The sequence below is a fragment of the Musa acuminata genome, chromosome BXJ2-9, assembly GCF_036884655.1.
Source record: "Musa acuminata AAA Group cultivar baxijiao chromosome BXJ2-9, Cavendish_Baxijiao_AAA, whole genome shotgun sequence".
NCBI lineage: Eukaryota > Viridiplantae > Streptophyta > Magnoliopsida > Zingiberales > Musaceae > Musa > Musa acuminata.
Window position 1 is genome coordinate 45,131,048 of NC_088346.1, and position 20,253 is coordinate 45,151,300.

The window sequence follows — 20,253 nt, forward strand, 5'->3', positions numbered from 1 at the left end:
GCCGACATCTCTCGTTTCGCCGGTGGGTAACCTTTGTGACCCACCGTGGGGGTGTGAATGTGACGAGAGATCGATCATGGGATTGCAACTTGATGAGCTCTATCCATCGTCCTTTGGTGGCACAAATGGCCGTCGTAGGTTTCGGTCACAGCCTCATTTTGGCCCTACTTGTTGTCCGGCAGAAACAATTTGGTATCTGTGGGCATATCTAAACCGAGGTAAGGTGTTGTTGGCCCGTGTTTTCCATCTGGGTGCTGAGAGTATAGTATTGCTGCAGTAGATCATCGTGTTAGCCAAGACCAAGTCAACACTTCGTGGGACCCATTTGGTGTTTCAATCAAAAAAATAAAATAAACCGGTGGATAAAATGCGGTGAGCGTGGATCGAACACGCGACCTTCAGATCTTCAGTCTGACGCTCTCCCAACTGAGCTATCCCCGCTTGATATTATAATGTATTTTCCTATCAATATTAGCCAATTCTTTCGAACACAATTTGTGCTCAAACACCGAACTGGTGGTGCCAGAGACAGATGATGGGGAAAATATCTGCACCTGCTTGAGATGCATATCACACCATGGCAAGCCTCGGCATCCTGCGCAACATATCTGCTGTAACTTCACGAATCAGCCAATGTTAGAGAGCAAACATACATACTCCAATGTCCTTCCTACAGCCATAATCTCCTTTGATTCTTTCGGTGCGAGCTATTGAAGACCACACATCCTTGCAATCTCCTGCCAGCCAACAACCACACGAACCTTGCCTGTATCGCCCAATGACCTGTTTCCACGCGTCCAACTCGAGCGGGCCAAATCTCCCCACATACCCCTGCAGATAAGGAGAGGATAAGGCCGCAACCCACACCACCGTCAGATCGATCTCGGTCCACACATCCACCGTCCATTCTGGCACCCCGAGATAACCTTCACCGATCCTATAACCCGCCCCACCCCGGCCTCGACGCACGCTCGTGGTAGAGTCCGGGAAGACAGCGCGAGCGATGGCCTCCACAGCAGCAGCCACCTCCCCGTTCCTGGGCACCCGCCTGCCCGAGCGCAGCGTCGCCATGGCGGCCGGCCGGTTCCAGGCCCTGTTCGGTTTCGGCACCAAGAAACGCCCCCAGTCCAAGAAGACCAAGGCGCCAACGTCGGACCGGCCGCTGTGGTTCCCGGGCGCCAAGGCGCCCGAGTGGCTTGACGGCTCGCTCGTCGGCGACTACGGCTTCGACCCCCTCGGCCTGGGCAAGCCGGCGGAGTACCTCCAGTACGAACTCGACTCGCTGGACCAGAACCTGGCAAAGAACTCCGCCGGGGAGGTCATCGGCACCCGAACAGAGAACGCCGACGTGAAGTCCACCCCCTTCCAGCCCTACGCCGAGGTGTTTGGTCTGCAGCGGTTCCGCGAGTGCGAGCTCATCCACGGGCGGTGGGCCATGCTCGCCACCCTCGGCGCCCTCACCGTGGAGTGGCTCACCGGCGTCACCTGGCAGGACGCTGGCAAGGTACCGACCTCCCACTCTGTCATGTGCACATGAAGCTTAGCGCATTGCAGTCAAGCACTGGTTGGATGTGTGGGTGCAGGTAGAGCTGGTGGACGGCTCCTCCTACCTGGGCCAACCCCTCCCCTTCAACATCACCACGCTGATATGGATCGAGGTGCTGGTGATCGGCTACATCGAGTTCCAGAGGAACTCGGAGCTCGACCCGGAGAAACGCCTGTACCCCGGAGGCAAGTACTTCGACCCCCTCGGCCTGGCGTCCGACCCTGAGAAGAAGGCCACCCTGCAGTTGGCGGAGATCAAGCACGCCCGCCTCGCCATGGTCGCCTTCCTGGGCTTCGCCGTCCAGGCCGCCGCCACCGGCAAGGGCCCCCTCAACAACTGGGCCACCCACCTGAGCGACCCACTCCACACCACCATCATCGACAACGTCTTCTTCGCCTCCTCCTCCTAAGTGCGACAAGGCATCGATCGGCTTCACCTTTCCCCTCCCTCCCATGGCGATCTCCTTGTGTGGGATTCCTGTGGTGGGGGTTAATTTCCTGTGTACATCACAAGTCACTCGACTTCTGCGTGCGTAATTTCTACAATATATGGTGGTTTCTACAATATATATATATATATATATATATATAGGAGTTAATTTCCATATGGCCTCTGACTGTGATGTTGTATTATATGTAACCAAATGAGAAACATTGGCCATTAAATAACTACTTTCTGATAATAAAAGAACATATAAAATCAATGAGTGGAAGAAGAACTCGGGATTTGAGATATACTGTCATGAAAAAGCAAACTTAAATATATGATAATACTGCCTGCCATAAATATACAGAATCACAAATAATCTCTGATGATATCGATGCCCATTTTCTTTTCCTCTTGAGAATATAGTTTGTCAACTCTATGTTCATCACTAAAAGATGAACTATAATGGGTTGCCTCACCCTTTAATTTACCAAGATTATGCACCCTATTTTTGGCGGTTTCAACTGCATACTAATTTGTTTCGTTTAGAAAAGATTTATTTCTTTATTTTGCTGGATCCACAAGAGAGAGTTGTCTCTTCAATAGCAAGTTAGCCATCCTCGGTTTATCCGGCAATTCCACACGAGATAGAGCACAATTCAGAAACATGCCCTCTAACAACAGCTCACAGCCACATCGGTGTCAACCATAGCATCAAAGTCAACATGACGGATCACGTCGACACCATGCCCCTCGGGTACGACAGTACCGATCGAGTACGATATCGCCCCGCAAAGATCGAGACAACACCAACCGAGTACAACGCCACCCCGTCGGATCGGGATGGCGCCGAACAAATACAACGTCGCCCCGTCGGATCGAGACAACGCAGGTCGAGTGCGACATCGCTGTTCGACGCCGAGGCACAAAGGACGATCGATGTCTGCACAAGAAGTGAGTTCACCGCTTAAAGGGTCGGCGGCCATAAATGTGTTAGGTACGATTGGTCTCCATGCACAAGGTATAAAAATCCATCATCGTGTCACGGACTTAGCTGGTTTTGCCTAAGTCGTGTGGCACCCTTGCGTGTCTGTCCGCAAAGGTCAGCATCCCCGAAGTCTCCCATGGTCCCTTAGGACCCACAAAAGAGAAAACGGGTGAGAGAAAATGCCTCGCTCAGGATCCACAAGCAAACATTCCAAGAAACACTTCATAGACAATGCAAATTAGTCCATTACAAACAGACTTTACAAGCTCTAAACAGTTGCACAACAAAGGGTCAAAATAGTCTATTACAAACCGAAAATCTCTCACACGTGTCCACATGACACAACCTTTATTTACAAGCCTAAAGCGGCCACCAACCTAACTAAAAGGGGACTATTAAGCCTTTGGTCGTCCCTCTACATGCTGTGCAGAGTATGAACATACCAAAAGACACGGACATACGTAAGCATTACATCAAACATCATGTTTAGAAGTTTGTCCGTGACATTCTCCCCCACTTATTCCTTCGACATCCTCGTCGACGCCTTTGTCGACACTGCAACTCCTCGCCTTTGCTGAGTCTTCAATCTTCTGCTCCAACTGCAATGCGCCTCTTGGCTCCCAACTGCTGTTTTTGAGTAGTCAAACCTTTGATCTGCCATGCTGCTTCAACTCGCTAATGACTCTAACTCTAGTGTGGGGTTGGCTGAGTTGTGTTGATCCCTGTTGGTTCCTGTGGATCCTACAGATGAAGGAAAAGACCATCCTTACTATGCACTAGTCTCTCAAATGCTCATGCTGCTTGAACTGGGTGGATGCTTGTTGGAGCTTTAACGAGCATCGTCTAGCAAACTTCTGAAGTTTTGGATCCTTCCTCCACAAAATTTGCCCATTGACTCTTTTTTTACTTAGTTGTCACTTCCAAGTAGGTTCGCATCACTTCCGCTTTCGATTAGCTGTTCGTTGGGAAATGAAGCGGACAATATACTCTCAGTAGCACTGATCACCGTTGGTGAGGATTTGACAACTATTGTCTTCCATTATCTTCAAATGGTCTTTGAACATGTGTAGAGCTCCTTTGTTGGATAGATAAGAGAATTGAGGTACTCGGTTTTGCCCATTCTCTTAAGAGTTGAGAAGACAAAGTTTACTTGACTTCGCTCGCCTCCTCAAGGTTATACTCCATGCATCGAGCTGGTTACTAGCCTTCGCCTGCTCTTTGCTTACACTTCTGAAGCACTTGAAGTGTTTGCACTCCTTGCGTTGAGTTAGTTACTGTGATTCACCTTCTCAATGCCATCGAACTTCTGGAATGCAAGAAGTTTTCACCCCAACTTGGAGTGATTCTCTTATAGGTTTGGTCGCCTCTGCGATTGTACCGTCTTCTCCATCAATCCTGTGTTGGGAATCTTGGGGGGCGACATCAGATGCGCAGCGGAAGAACAAGAAAAAACAAAATCCCCGATTCCCAAAGAGATGTTCGTCGTCGTGCGAAAATTGGTGCGCAAAATCTGCGAAACTTAAAATTGTGTATAGAGTAGATTGTGTTACCTAGGGAGATCGTATATCCCTGTTTCCTTACAGATTTTTCGACGCTCCTCAAAACTCCAAGCCTGCTCTTAGGCGGAGAGGGGGAGGAGAATAGGAGAGGCAAGCAAAGGCTCTAACCTATGAGGCTCTGAATCCCTTCTATTTATAAAGATCCCATGTCAACCTCTAATGAGTCCTCCCCTAGTGGGTATTGGATCTACATCCAATAAGACAAGGGCTCCGTCGGATATCTCATATCCGAACCTCTACTCATCGCAATGCCTACCATATGTGTGTGACCCTCTAGGCCCAATATCGAGCTGGCCGTGAGTTATACCTGTTAGAACTTCTTCTAACTCAGTGAATTATTATCTCTGTAATAATTCACTCGACTCATCGACTACGGACGTACTAGGCCACTACGCCGTAGTCCCCAGACAATACAGGGAAATCCAATCCATTGGACCTGTCTATCCTCAGTTACTGTGTACCTATAGTCCCTCATCCATCTAATATCCCAGAGACTGTATATCAAGTATGGTGTTGTCAGACTCATACGGTTTCTACTCGAGTCTCGCTCTAATGGATTCTCCCGGAAAACCCTTTCTCTCTCAACTTGAATGACCCTGGTCAAGGATTTTTCTGAGCAAGAACACGAGATATTCCTCTCATGACGCCGAGAGTGGATGATCCTTTATCGACAGTCAATAGCCCTCGTAAGGTTGACTACCACTCCCAATGACCAGCTGTACTAGATCTGGGACAACCAAATCTATAAATCTGATATCAAAGAGTGGAGCACTTATACAAGACATCCTTGGTGTCTCAAGTCTAAGGACCAGATATACCACTAGGACTACGGAATCGCTGTTTGACAATAAGGCATCATCAATCATCCAGCATTCCGTAAGCGGATCAATCAGTGAACTCATTCTCCAATGAGCACCTGTACTATATCTCTAGTGTCCCTACACGAGCAACTATGAAACCAGCTGCATCCATCATATGGACGGGTATACAACACACCAATTTGTCCGGTTATCACGATATCCCTCTCGAGTAACCTATGACCGGGATTATTTAGGATATGTGTTTAAAGGTGAATCGATCTCATTATCGTGATCTCATCACGATCCGATTCTCATTGCACAAATCCAAGGACATCACAATATATATATGCATATATGTAATAGTTATAAAGTGATATACGCCAAAATATAATAAGCAAAAAGATTTTGTATCAAGTCACATGTGCCATCACTCACGTGATTGGCTTGCTGGGCACCTATGACTAGCACCCTGCCACCTACTCCACTGAGTAGTAAAGGTACAACACCGCGTACTGCTTGCTTCGTTCCTTGGTCATGCACTCTTGCCTGATCCGAAGTCCTTCACTTTCGGCTATCTTGATGAGAAGCTCGTTGACACCGGTATTATGAAGTTCCTTGGTCTCTGCCCTTCAGCCTTGTCTCGATACTTAGAGTTTGTCTCTGCATGCTCCACCTCCTCGGCCCCTTTCACGACCAAGCGCTCTCCCTCCATGAGAGCAAGGGATCAATGACTTTTACGGAAGTCCCTCCTCTACGGTACCATGGCGCTACCATGCCCATGGCACTACTATCCGTCGCCTCGCATCTGTATCCCTTTTCTTCATAATCAATAGATATGCCTCTGTGGCACTCCTCTGAGTCCACCTTCATTCTAACTGATGCTAGATTTTGGATAGCTAAGTCCCTCTGGACTCGTCATCGCTTTCTCGCCCCTTTCGACATCCTACTTTAACACCTCTGTGTTCTCCAAGTAGCTCCCTTTGGTCAATGAAAGACAGACTACAACTCTCAAGCATTGCCTCTATCACCACGTTGTAGGGTTTGCACCGATTCTGTTCTCCTTAGCTTCCTTGGTAGCAACGTTCGCTTACTCGACCTTGTCCTCTAACTTGTCGGGCTCCCTTAAGTGAATATGGGCTCTAGAGCAGTCCAACTCTCCAGTTGCTTCGATCATACCTCTGCATGATCAAGTCCCTCCCATGAGACTTACTAGTACTTGCATTCGAACTTTTTTCCATTGGTGGAACACAGCCCCCATATGTTGATGACCAAAGTTTTCATCCAATGCAAAATTCGATGCACGCACGAAAGACCCGCCTCTGCGGTACCATGGCCTTCACTCCTTGAATCTATAGCCCTTCTTACCATTGTGTTGTTCACCGAAGTTAAGCTTCCAATAGCTCCCGATCATACCTCCATATGATCTAGTCCCTCATGGGACTATGTTGTGTGTATCGCATTACCACGAATTGTTCCACCACGATCTGCTGCACTATGTCGCCTCCTAGCGACATCTCTATTGCATTCTGATCCTTGTGGGATGAACTCGAATTGTGAACCCTCCATGTGTGGCCTCTATCAATACATTGCAAGGTCTCTTCCATCTTCAATTTTGTTCGCTCTTTTGGCAATCGACCTTCATCCACCCACTCTTGGGTCACACCTAGATGAAGCATCGCTCTAGGATAGTTCGTCACATAGTAGCTCCTTAAGTCCACCAACTTCGCTGAAAATGGTGCACCATTGTCTGGATCCTGGGCTTCTGCCCCTACCAGCACAATCTCCACTGTGCATCGCTTCCTGCCTAGTAACTTGACTGGCAACACGGTGACATATTCTTCAAGAGTACCCGCCTTCATGTCCTCTTGCCCCGTGCCAAGGCTTTCTGAACCCAGTTTCACCTCCGCAAGTTGAGTTGCCTTAGTTCCTCCATCAAATGTTTCTATGAGATAAAGTGCATGCACCCAGAAGCTCCCTTCGTCTTTGGCACCATGCAAGATGAGTTTGCTCCGTCAGAATGAAGGACCCATGGAACAACATGATCTTGCTCTTACCTTTGCAAGAGTTCATGTCCTTGACCTCTGCCCCAAGGAAAGCACTATGCCTCCACTCCATGTTCCATCTTTTATGCTGGCTCCCTTTATGCGGCTTGGGTATTTCGCCAAGTTACACCCAAATTGCTCCGCTCCTCATTTTTCATTGAGTTGATGGTGGCCCTCGCGTCCACCATTCCACGGGTTAGCCTTCCCTTGAGTCTGATCTCCATATCGACTCCAAGTGTGCCTTTATTTGTGTTGCTTTGGGTCGCTCCCCCACTTGATCTCGCAATGCATCCACCAATGCATTCTCTCAAGTGAGATCATGCGACAACTCCTCGCCGCTTGCTCGGTCCATTGAGCTTCGTGAAGTTGTTGTTTGTTGAGGTACTCCTCCTCAACATGTGCGGTTTGTCCCACATGATTCTCCCTCTAGAGAGCCGGGACTTATCCCTCCTGGATAACTGTCCCGTTGGACCAACATCTCTCTTCATTTCAGAGACCACCATCCCCTTCGGACTACTCCGATTTGTTGAACAAACTGTGCATTGTTCTGTCTCCTGCAAACGCACTTGCTAGATTGCGACTCCACGTCAATACAGCCCTCGCTGCACCACTCAAGGCCTAGCAACATGCTGAACTTGTTGCACACTTCAGCCTCCTACGGATGTATCCTTCACATGTAGAAGAGAAAGTTTCAATGCTCCGCGGTGCCGAGTTTCGGTCGCCTTGGGATGGCTGCGAATATTCCATTGTCCGCATACAAGCCTATGCATGAGTATCGAATTCTTTGAGTTAGCAATTCCCCTCACCTCTGTGAGCTTCGCACAACTCTTTCGATCGCTGAGCAACTCATTCCACTTTGTATACTTTGCATGGTCTCATCCTTTATCAAGCGCCTCGCTTACCTTGAGCATCATCAAGTATAGTTATCAACGTTGAGCCGTAGCTCAAACTTAGCCATCCTAACCTTTGTGCGCTCCACATTCTTCCAAGCTTGCCTGTTGTCGTGGTGGCTCTTATGCGAAAGGTTAGCCATTTCTCTGAATGACAATCTCAGATGCCCGCTCCTCCGAGCGACTCTTTTTCCCTACATCTCTATGCCCGTTTTACCCCAAACAGTCGCACGTATGCTGACTACCCTCAATGCAGCCCCGCTATATCCCCCACGTTTGTATGCTAAGTGTTTCTATGAGTGCTTGTCCGGCTCTGAAACCATCTGTCACGGACTTAGTTGATTTTGCCTAAGTCGTGCGACACCCTTGTGTGTCCGTCCGCAAAGGTCAGCCTCCCCGAAGCCTCCTATGATCCCTTATGACCCACAAAAGAGAAAACATGTGAGAGAAAATGCCTCACTCGGGATCCATAAACAAACATTCTAGGAAACACTTCATAGACAATACAAATTATAAACAGACTTTACAAGCTCTGAACAGTTACACAACAAATGGTCAAAATGATCCATTACAGATCGAAAATCTCTCACACGTGTCCACATGACACAACCTTTATTTACAAGCTTAAAGTGACCACCAACATAACTAAAATGAGACTATTAAGCCTTCGGTCGTCCCTCTATATGCTGTGTAGAGCATGAACATACCAAAAGACACGGACATATATTACATCAAACATTATGTTTAGAAGTTTTTCCGTGACAATCGGGCCAACGCTCAAGGGGGATTTTCTCGTTTTCACTAAGCTCTAACTAAATCTCTAAGGGATCGAGTTGGGAAATCCCTTTCCCATTCTCAACCTATGTGTATAAGAGTCAAACTATAAAGAAGGAGATGACTAATCAAAGGGGAACCCTCGTATTCCGGAAGCTTGGTTCTGGGAGATGACCAACCGAAGTATCAATACAGGCGATCTTGCGCATCAGGATAGGACAGGACCGAACTGCGCTGATACGCCAGTGTAAAAAGGTCCACTAATGACACGTGCTTGCATAGAGCCGTAGTAGTAATTTAAATTCTTTTATCTGAGCCTATCAGTCGCTTCGGTCAGCTGTGCAGTAAAATGATGCACCTGAGATTGAATATTATATCAATTAATCACTGCTTCTCATGCATGATTCGTTCCGTATGATGCAGTGCAGAAGCAAAGTTGATGCTCGTATCACTCTTTGAATCCGAGCCTACCTCCACTGTGTCTGTAATAGATGATGATGATGATGATACATAGTACCTTTCATGGTCACATGGATGAGCAGAGTAAAAGGCTTTGTTAGATCTTCCAAAATCACAGTAAACATATTTTATTGTGGGATTAGGACAGCCATTCGCCATTATTGTGCTGGACATGAGCGTTTCTTTGATGATCTGCTCATCTAAAATATGGCCTGCTCCCATTGCGCGAGGCACGGAAGCAACCAACTGGAAGATTACGGTGCATTAATCTATTAGATTCTGCGTTGCTACATGCGGTATCACATTCGCAAGCAAACCATCTCTTTCGTTGCCTATAGTGGTAACAGTATCTTGTGTTCCCAATCTGCTTACACAATGGGAAAGAAAGGAAGGGGCTGAAAGAAGATTTACACCTGTGAGCAGATCTCAGTTATGATTATACTATGAGATCGTATTCCGATAAAGAAATATTTCAACGAGACTGATGTCATCAAGAGGTAAAAGGCTGAGAAGGCGACACGTTCCCAGGTGTCTGCCACGTCATCCTCCAATGCTTGTCAACGAGGACGACGGCTTCGGTTTGCTGCCATCTCTTTTGTGCTGTGCAGGCAGCAAATGATTGGCTTGAAGATGAGGACAGTCAATGTTTTTTGGCCGTTTCTTTTCCCGTCGAAGTTAGATCTCATGCACGCAGAGGGCGATGATCAAGAGGAAGCACCTCACGAGGTGTAACACATTGGACGCAGTAGTGGAAGCTGGAGAGAGAGAGAGAGAGAACTGTGGACCGAGGGCTCCAATCTAGTTTGGATTGAGACTTAACTTCCATTCCGAGTGTAGTCTTCCTCTGAATCACCGAGTCGATGGTCTCATCATCCTTCTCCGAATCACACAGGTGCGCCATCCATCACTTCTCCTCCATGGCATCACCCAGTTGCGTGTCACTACTACCCGGTGTGAGCTAGCACCAATGGGAAAGGGATAAGGGTCCCCTTCCTCTCTCTTTATGGCTGTCGCCCTTTTACCCCTCGGTCGAGACACCGAAAGCTTTGGAGAAATCAGGAGGTAGAGGAAGAGGGGGAGACACGTCGCCATTGAGATAAACAATGGCCGGTACCGAATCCATTTGACTTTCGTCCTTCGTCTCAGCCTTTCCTTGTCGTTTCACTCTATTTAAGCCATATGCCCACAGTTCATCTCCTATTCCTTTGTGATTCATCTTCACCTTGACCTCTTCTTCTTCTCTTCTCCATGGGGAGAGCATCTTGTTGCGACAAAGTTGGAGTGAAGAAGGGGCCGTGGACGCCTGAAGAGGACCGCAAACTCATCGACTACATACAGAAGCATGGACAAGGGAGCTGGAGAACTCTTCCCAAGAAAGCTGGTATGGGAGTCGAGATCAAACGTCGCCCTAGTTAATCGTGTCTGGCACCTTAATGTGCTCATTTGATGTCATGCATGAACAGGCCTTGCAAGGTGTGGCAAGAGTTGCCGGCTTCGGTGGACGAACTACCTGCGGCCGGACATTAAGAGAGGGAGGTTCTCATTTGAAGAGGAAGAAGCAATCATTCAACTTCATAGCGTTCTGGGGAACAAGTAAGTGGTGGTGAATTGTCTCTAAGCTTAGGCGACGAGTTCAGAGAAATGTCTCTGCTTACGTACTTCGTCTTCTCCTTTGGGTTTCAGATGGTCGAAGATTGCTGCTTGCTTGCCGGGAAGAACAGACAACGAGATCAAGAACTACTGGAATACGTGCATCAGGAAGAGGCTCCTCAGGATGGGAATTGACCCTGTGACTCACACCCCTCGCCTCGATCTCCTTGACCTCTCTTCGCTTCTTGCCTCCTCCTTGTGCAACCCAGAGTCGCAGTTCGACTTTTCTAGGTTATTAATAGGCACCGAAACCCTCGCCAACAGCCATCAGCTCAAGATGGCGACAGACCTCCTATCGTCTCAACGCCAAAGCTCAAACATCCTTTGTCAAGGACTCCAAGAACAACCATACCTGTTGGCTTCCTTGCAGGAACAGCAGCTACGGCTTTCATCTCAACAGCTATCTACTTGCACCCTTCCAAACGAGCCATTCATTGATGAGGCACTGCTGATGCAAGCCAGTGCGGACCAGTTCCAACCAACTGCTGATTCCAATCGCTGGACGAGCGTCGGCTATCAAAGTTTGGACCCATCCTTCACCCAACTGGTCACCGAAACCTCCAATCTGATCTCCACAGACGGGCAGGGCTACAACCTGACTTCTCTTTTGTCGACACCTGCGTCAAGCTCCCTGAACTCCTCATCGACATACACCAACGGCAACCGGCTGAAGTACCAGATTCCCGATCTCTTGGGCGTGAGTATGTGCATGTGAAGAATAGGAGAGATCGGGAGACGGAATACAGAAGGCAAAGAGGAGAAAGAAGAAGGAGGAGCTAAGAAACAAGAAGAGACACCAAGTTCTGTACCCAAATGCCGATGCATGCATGAAGCACAAGTCTTTTTCTCTGTTTGTTTTTTCCCTTTCTTTTCCATGTTCTTCTCTGATCGAAGAGAAAACAAGGAATCCTCCCAGGTTTCCTACTGTGTTTGTACTGTGGATTAACGATTTCAAGGTGATTAAGGGGTTCTTTTATCTAAAGAGGCCTATTTAGCAGACATGCATGAGACCTTGTCCGTACGACGTTGACTAATCACACACTCAGTACTGTCTAATCCAACTGGCAAACTGGACTTAATGAAGTGTAGAGAAATCAATCACTCAACAACAGTAACGATCATTACTCGGCAAAACAAAGATGAGGAGAAAAGCTACAATGATAGATGAACTGGGTGTTGACCTCGTGAACAAATGTATGAGATCCACGTGAACCCGTCCACGTGCGTACCTACTGACCGGAAAGGTGGTGGTCCCTTCACAAATTGATGTAGCACGTGAGAGACAGCGATGCAAATGACAACGCCCGATCTAAGCCGTCCGTCACCGACGCGTGGTATGCAACCTGTCCGGCTCTGATTCCTTTAGCGTGCCAGTGACACAGTAGATGGGAGCTCGACACGTTTCGACGTGCTATTATTTTATTTATATCACATATATTTTTGGGGGAATTAAAAAAATCCCTCTTTTTTGATTTCCACTTGAGATATCTTTCTGAATGAAATTTTTTTAATACCTTAAATATCTTTGTTAACTATAATGTAATATATCGTTCGATACGAACGATATATCTCAATCCAAGATTGATCTGAATGATATAATTTGGCACGCATCAGCCACGCATCATGTGAACGTCAAAGCGGCCGACCGTTTTGGGGTGTCGAACTGTCGTCAACTTGCCAAGTCTACGCTATTCGATCCGGCGTTTGACCACCCAAGGTTGTAATGAACCGGACCGGCCGGCCCAAAATGACATCGTTCCCACCTTCCGCTGACCACCGGAACTCGGGAAAAAGTCGCCGCTGTCCCATGTGCACGTCTCTGTTGCACATTGCCTGGCCAACAATGATGTTTGTTTGGGACACATGACCGACTTGCATCGAGTATAGAAGACACGTGTGTAATACTTCGAGTTCAAAGTTGTCGGGTCATGCCGACCACTTCGGCTTATCACCACGGATTTCACGTGGCGGACGAGACGGGCTCTTCTGTAGTGAAATGAATTGCTCTACTTTGACTCAGGGAGTTGACTTTGTTCCCCATCGAACGAAGGCAAAATTATTAGGTGGTATGCGGCGCTGTGATCTCTTTTGATCGGGCCTAATCCCGACCCGGTTTGGCTCGAACCGATCACACTGAACCGGAATCTACGGTCACTGCTCAACTTAGGCGGGAAAGGGACCAAGGGGGTTCTTCTTGAACCCCATCCCTCTCGATCGATCGCGTCGGTTCACCTTCTCTGATGGCATCGCTTTCTCAAGGCTCCGATCGCTTCTTCTTCTGGGGCTGGTCGATCATGAGCCGTCCTGGTGTTCCGCATCCTGGCGATCCATGGAAGGTATTCCTTCGCTCAAGATTTTGCTTCTTCGTTCCGTGTCTGTCGATTTTGGGGACTTGGGGTTTTGTTCTTCTTCCTATCGAGTAATATTGATGTGTCGAGTGCTTGACGATTTGTAGCAGCGATTCTTATCGGAAATGTGTTGGGATTGGTCGAGAATTTCGAGCGCAAATCTTTCTTGAACAGACGTGCCCTGGGTTTTCTTGTTCCTAACAACTTCTTGAGCGAAACCGATCCTGGACGAAACCCTTTCTTGTACTCGATTGCTGTCTAGATCTCGACGATTCCTAGCATCGATTCTTATCGGAAACGTGTTGAGATCGATCGTTTCCATTCTCTGTCCGATTACTCAAAACGCAAACCGTCGTTGATCATACATGTTCTTGGCTTGCTTGTTCCTAACAAGTTCTTGAGAAAAACTCAATCCCTTTTTAGGTAAATTTGGCGGACCCTTTCTTGTACTTGATTGCTGTCGAGGGTTCAAGAATTTGTAACAGCGATCTTGATCGGAAATGTGTCGAAACCGATCGATAATTTGTAGTATTTATTATGGCGTGATTAATTTGACTGAAAACAAACTTTCATTGATCATGCAGGATGTTGGCATTTCAAGGGCTGGGTTTCTTTTTCCCGATCCAAGCAGAGTACGCCATCAAGGAGTTCGTCTCTCGCTAATAAGGTTTACTTTCCCCTTTGTTCTCGATCTTAATATATACTGCAATTGCAAACCTAGTTGTTATTGTAAATACTTTGGTGCCATTCTATTTACATGATTATGTTCATATACTTAGCCATCAAATTATAAGGAACTTTCATTGAACTGTACTCCAACATTTCCACATTTCCGTACTGCATTAGATTTCATTATATGATATCATAAGAAGCTTAAAATGCTTAGTCTAATAAACTCGCTCAAAAACTTGTTGATTATATATTTGTCAAGCTAATTATATATTAGCCCTTTAGTTAGACCTCTTTAGCATTCTTATTTCTAAACTTTAAGATTCATATAATTATCAAAATAAAATATTAAATCTCATTTAACATAACATCGTCGGTTTTATTGACGGAAGATATAACACATGACAATATATTTATGAATGATACGAAAACAATGAAAAAATAATAATTTCAATTGCGATGATGGATGATGACGATGACGATGATGTTGTGGAAGATAATTTTAACTCGATCTATTTATTTTGTCGGTAAAGTTGATGATGTTAAGGTAAGTGGGGTTAAATATTTTTGTTTCATAACTATAAAAATTTCAACATAAATTTTTAAAGTATAGGATCAAAATACTAAAAAGGTCTAACTACAAGAAAGGGATAATATGTAATTAGCACCGATTGTCATTCACTTGCTCTTGCTCGTAGCTTTGATATAAAAGTTGCTCCTTACATCAATTGCTTAAAATTTCCCCTTGTTTCATGTTATTTGATTTTTCGTTGATAGTAATCTTGTAGTTCTCTACATAACGTTGGAGTTAGTTCAAGAACATTGTCATAGAAATTGGTTCTGGACCCTACCCATATGGCCTAAGGATGAAGTTCATGAACTATATATATAATTGAGAACTATAACACATTAATAATCAAATGGAAGCTTGTTGAGCCCCTATACAAAAAATTAAGTAAATTTATGAAGGATTAAGTTCAGGAACTATGTAGGAACATATTGGTGAAAACATGGAAGAAAAGTAGAATATCATGAGAAAATTTAATAGGAAAATGCCACAAAGATTGCATGTTTATAGTTTAGTTGGAAATATAGATAAACCATTTTTGTGATGTTATAAAAGGTTACATCTTCTATCAAGCTATAGGGTGGGTTGGGTTGGGTTCTGTTCCAGTTCTGATGTTAGATCCAGACCAGGATCTTAATTTCTTAGTGGATCCGATGTGAGGTCCGTTACCAACTTGGTTGATAGCCACTTAAGAGGGACTTGACATCTTCTCTCCTGAAGAGATCTCAGTAAGTGCTAAGAAGATTAAGATGAAGAATTTGTAGGGGTAGCTCGATCTCATACCACCTTTTTTGCTTGATGGATATTTTGATCACTAGTGTCAGCTTGATCTCTTATTGCGGTGTCATGTGCCCAATTGTTGTGTCCTTATTTTGGTGGTATTTTCTTATGCACTCATTTTGGAGTTGATGGGGTTGTGAGTAGATAAGAGTTAAGTGGATTTCAATCCTTATGGCTCATCATGATTTCTTCATCGTGTTCATGTTGCCGATGCCCAATGAATACATAGACCTTTTAGTTTTAAGCTGTTCTTCTTAAACTCGGGATGGTCAAAAGGAGGAAGGAATTCACCATCCCTTCAACCAGTCCCTTGCTCTGCGGTGGGAATGCCGGGGTGGGTGGGGTGGGGGGAGGGGAGTTTAGGAATTACTTTTGGAGCTCAAAAGAGCATGTTGTGCACGGTATTTGATCAGGTGGTTCATGATTGGCGTGGGACTGGGCATTGCGACTTACCTAATGGATGGTTCAGACCGAAACACCGCAACGACCGGACAAAATGATTGAGTGGATGAATGGCTTGTAAAGTTGCACCCTGCCAGTGAGCTGCTTTGTACATAGCTCGGCCTTCTTTCTTGGACTTAATGCACCGCTGCGTTATGGAACCGTGTGCTTCGCCACCACACCCCCTTACCAGGCTCCCACTAACCCAAGGCTGCTGCTGCCGCTGCTGCTGCTACCCACCAGAAAAAGAAAGAGGCCTTGGATGCAACCTAAAAGTTTATAGCCGAGACCACCCTCCAGCTCAGCACAAGCATGACTTGTATGTCATCTTCCTTTCCCTTGCCCCACTAATGCATGATTGAAACTTTTCTCAAACTTTTTCTTGTGTTAATCTTGTTTCCTTTTTCTTTTTTTTACTATAATCTAGGTCCAGTTTTTCTACTAGACGCACCCACCCCACCCACAGCTACCTTTTTCACTTTCTGATCACCCCCTCTCCCTCTCCCTTTCCCTTTGAAAAGCTTGGCTCGGCTCGGAAATGGAAACCACCACCACCACCACATCCCCCAACATCTCCTCATAAGATAATGATATGAGCCAGTCTCACAAAGAGAGAATCAAATAAAAAAGCAAAGCTAAAATCCTCATGGGACTTGAGAGTGGCTTTTCAGCATACTTGATTATAGGATTCGAGCTTTTCGACAGGGATGATTGTGTAGTGGGCTTTGACACAAGATTAGCAACAGATACTGGTGGTTTGTCACTTGTGAGTTGTTTGAAATTTCTACTAGTCCCTGCCAACACACTCCAGTCTCTTGTCCTTACGGCCGGGAGCTGATTACAACAAATGAATACGAAAAAAGTATCGGTATCGGTTCTGACACAAGGTGGTGGTGGTGGTGGCTTCAAGGTGAGAGCTTATCTGGGGGGGGGGGGGGAGGGTGCGCGGGGACGACATCAACATCCGCCATGTGAAGCGGTCAGTGGAAGCCCGCCCTTGTTTCTTTTTCAGAGCGTCCTGCTTTATGTCATGTTGTTTCCTTGTAGGACTAGTCTCTCGTACCATCCGTCCTATTCATCCAGGGGAAGGTTGGGTCTGTATAGGATGGCTCCAAAATCCTAATGCCCGACTGTGCCATACCATCACCTGGTCATCGCTTTGGAAGGAGATGACTGGAGGTTGAGTGAGTGATTCTTCCTGAGGACATCGGGATGAGAAGTGGGCCGGGGGTTGCTTTGGTCCATCGCTGCAGGATTCATCATGTAGGTTTGATTTGATGTGGTCGTCTTTTCATGCTGCTACCGCTTGGTCTGACCTGAACCCCCTAAGGCCTAGGTAGAAAAGCACGAAAGGTTTTGTCATGATCGGTTGCACTGGCGGGGGGGTAAAATCTGTCGGTCAAGACACCCTCGTTTAAGTTGGAGTTTCAAGTCTGGTTAGATCTAAAATTCTAACTACGATCGATTAGTCTCTTAATTATCTCTTAAGTTCTTATCGTGCTCTGACTGTAAGTAAATTAATTACTTCGGAGACCAATTGTATTGAGGACCTTCCTTTTTCCTATATTATTAAACTGGCATGTTTGTTCTAGGGCTCCCACGGTTTTAGACATTGACTATAAATGAAAAAGAAAATAAAGGATCTGGTTGTAAACCAACAACCGACTAAAGAAAAACCAAGAATAATTATTATTATTATTTTAGTCAAGAAAAGGAGGATGTCAAGTTTGTGGTCTCGATGATAAAGAATGCCTTGGGGACGAGAAAGGGAGCCTAGGAATATATATATATATATATATATTTGAAATGAATTCATTTCTCCTCGTTGGCATTGCGATGCCATCCTGCCGTTGCTGCTGGTGGTGGTGGTGGTGGTGCTGGTGCTGGTTGGTTTACGCCCGCCCATGTACTCGACCGTCCTCTACTCACCTGCCACTCACTGTATCCGCACTCACCGTCCTTTTCGCAAGCCCCGTCCCCCAATCCAGGCTTTGGGTAGGGCATGCTCATGGCTCAGCGCCTCAACCTTCTCTCATTCCCTTACCTCTTATCTTCGCCTATGAAGACTTCGATTCTTAATTTAGAGATGCTTTTTTGATGTTAAGTAACCTGGTGCGCATGACATTCGATGCTATGCCATGTTTTGCGAGTGTGTTGGGGAAAGCTAATTTCTATGATTTTTTTTTTTTGGAGTGCAACAAGAGGAATTCTTTTAATTAAAAAAATTGACTTATTTTGTCAATTCTTAACTAAGCAAAGATGAAAAAAAAGTTTCAAGGTAGGAACATTTTGTAGCAACGAAAGCAATATTATCTGCCCAAGCACCGGTTTTTGCTGAAACTTGCGATATGTTGGCAGGTAGGAGCTATAAGAAGATCCTTCGTTTCCTGGTTGACGGAAAGGTCAATTGCCGGTGTTCCATTACCCTTACTACATTCAGCTCTGCCTTGTATACTAAAGAAAGAGGAAAAAGACAACGGAAATCCAATAGGAAAAGCGAGAAAAGTTAATGCCTCGGCCGTCCGACCAAGGAAAGAGCAACAAGGGCAGGTTTGGCTACACATCTCTCTCTCGCTCTCTCTCTCTCCTCCTCTTTTCCCACGCCTCATCACAAGGGTTCCAGCTCAAAATATGGTGGGGTGGGGCTTTCTTCCGTCACACATGCACGTCCGTTGCACCCATGTCTCTCCCCTTCCCCAAGTCGAGCTAAGCCCACAGAGGCAACAAAAGAGTAGAACCAAAGTTACACACCTTTCCCTCCCTAACCTCACCGCTTACTCTCCCTTCCCCTACTCCCCCCAACTTATAATGCCTTCCTTCTTCCTCTACGCCACCTTCTGCTGTGGGAATCTCTCTCTCTCTCTCCCTCAGAATCTTCTTCTCCTGCTTCTCACACAAGAAGCATAGGAACTCGAACAGGAAGAGCCAGAATGAGACCGCCCGCTGTCTCATTGCTGCTCGCTATCTTCCTTCTGTCCGCCGCCGCAGCCTTGGCCGCCGGAGTCTCGCCGCACATCTACTCCGACGAGCAGCAGCCACCCGATGCCGGCGGTGTCGCCTCCACGACGGTCCCGGCGTTCCCCGTGGCCGGCGCGGACAACCAGAGCGCGTGCCACCTCGACCTCTCCGACGAGCTCTTCGGCGGGGTCGGCGAGGCTTGCGTCCGCGGTGGCCTCGACCAAGGCCGCTGTTGCCCGGTGCTCGCGGCCTGGCTCTTCGCCGCGCACGCCCGCTCCGCCATCGAGGTCCGGCCGCCGCCCGCTGCCGAAGACGGGATGGACGGCGCGGACCGGCCGGTGATGCCGGACGACAACCAGAAGTGCGTGGACTCGTTGCAGAGCGCCATGGAGCGGCGCGGCATCCGCCTGCCGCGGCCCAACGCCACGTGCGACACCGTGCTCTGCTTCTGCGGTATCCGACTCCACCAGATCGGATCGCTCCGGTGCCCGGCCGCCTTCAACGTCAGCGGCGTGGGGGTGGCGGCTCGGAACGCCACCCCCACGGCGGCACTGCAGCAGCTGGAGCACGACTGCGGGAATGCGTCCTACGCTGGATGCACGCGCTGTCTCCACTCCCTCGAGAAGGTCTGCCCTCTTATTCTACCCCTCAGGGTCTTCTTAAATGTGACACCTTCCCTTCTTCCCATGCAAACTTCATCTGATATGCAATCATCATCACCAATGAGTCGGAGTCCTAACTAAACCTACTGATTGCAATCATTAATGGTGGCGCAGCTTAAGGGGAACGGCAGCGGGGAGCGGGCGACGAGGATGTTCGACCGCGACTGCCAGCTGATGGGGCTGACTTGGCTGCTGGCGAGGAACAGGACGGCCTTCATCCCCACCGCATCCGCCGTCCTGCGTGCACTTCTCTACGGTGCCGCCGCCCCCCTTGCGCAGGAGGAGGAGGAGGAGTCCCATTGCAGATGCAGCCGGGACCAGGACGACATGCCCCTCGCCGTCGACTCCCTCCAATTCCAGCACCTCAGCCAGCAGCAGCAGCAGCAGCAGGAGGAGGAAGACGACTCCTCTTCCTCTCGTTCCCCTTCTCCTTTCCCCTTTCCACTTCCCCTTTCCTCCTTCGTCCTGCTTATTGTCCTGCTCGCTACACTTCCCTTCCCCTTACTCTAACCAATAACACCTCCGTGTCCCCTTTTTATTTTCTTCTGTAATTTTGTTTTGTTTTTGGTTAACCCCCTCGCTCGCTGTATATGCATGCATGCTCCTCCGGCCTTGTTAGGTTGGTTCCTTTTCCTTCTCCCTATTGCTATTTTCTCACTATCGTTTCTCCTCCTCCTCCTTTTCTGCCGCTTG

At 47.3% G+C, this 20,253-nt stretch overlaps 3 protein-coding genes and 1 non-coding gene across 4 annotated transcripts; 3 read left to right on the forward strand and 1 right to left on the reverse strand.

Moving 5' to 3' along the window:
- Window positions 1-368: 368 nt before the first annotated feature.
- TRNAF-GAA (transfer RNA phenylalanine (anticodon GAA)) lies at window positions 369-441 on the reverse strand. The gene has a single exon. It is a non-coding gene; the product is annotated as a tRNA-Phe (tRNA).
- A 516-nt stretch (window positions 442-957) lies between these two features.
- LOC103975165 (chlorophyll a-b binding protein CP29.2, chloroplastic-like) lies at window positions 958-2,148 on the forward strand. Its single transcript, XM_009390074.3, has 2 exons — window positions 958-1,504; window positions 1,584-2,148. The coding sequence occupies exons 1-2, from the start codon at window positions 1,004-1,006 to the stop codon at window positions 1,953-1,955; spliced, it is 873 nt and encodes a 290-aa protein (XP_009388349.2). The 5' UTR covers window positions 958-1,003; the 3' UTR covers window positions 1,956-2,148.
- Window positions 2,149-10,629: 8,481 nt separating this feature from the next.
- LOC135623597 (transcription factor MYB41-like) lies at window positions 10,630-12,110 on the forward strand. Its single transcript, XM_065126743.1, has 3 exons — window positions 10,630-10,865; window positions 10,948-11,077; window positions 11,168-12,110. The coding sequence occupies exons 1-3, from the start codon at window positions 10,733-10,735 to the stop codon at window positions 11,847-11,849; spliced, it is 945 nt and encodes a 314-aa protein (XP_064982815.1). The 5' UTR covers window positions 10,630-10,732; the 3' UTR covers window positions 11,850-12,110.
- A 6,190-nt stretch (window positions 12,111-18,300) lies between these two features.
- LOC103998869 (uncharacterized GPI-anchored protein At4g28100) lies at window positions 18,301-20,217 on the forward strand. Its single transcript, XM_009420476.3, has 2 exons — window positions 18,301-19,524; window positions 19,675-20,217. Exons 1-2 carry the CDS (start codon window positions 18,871-18,873, stop codon window positions 20,068-20,070), a joined length of 1,050 nt encoding a protein of 349 aa, XP_009418751.2. The 5' UTR covers window positions 18,301-18,870; the 3' UTR covers window positions 20,071-20,217.
- Window positions 20,218-20,253: the final 36 nt, after the last annotated feature.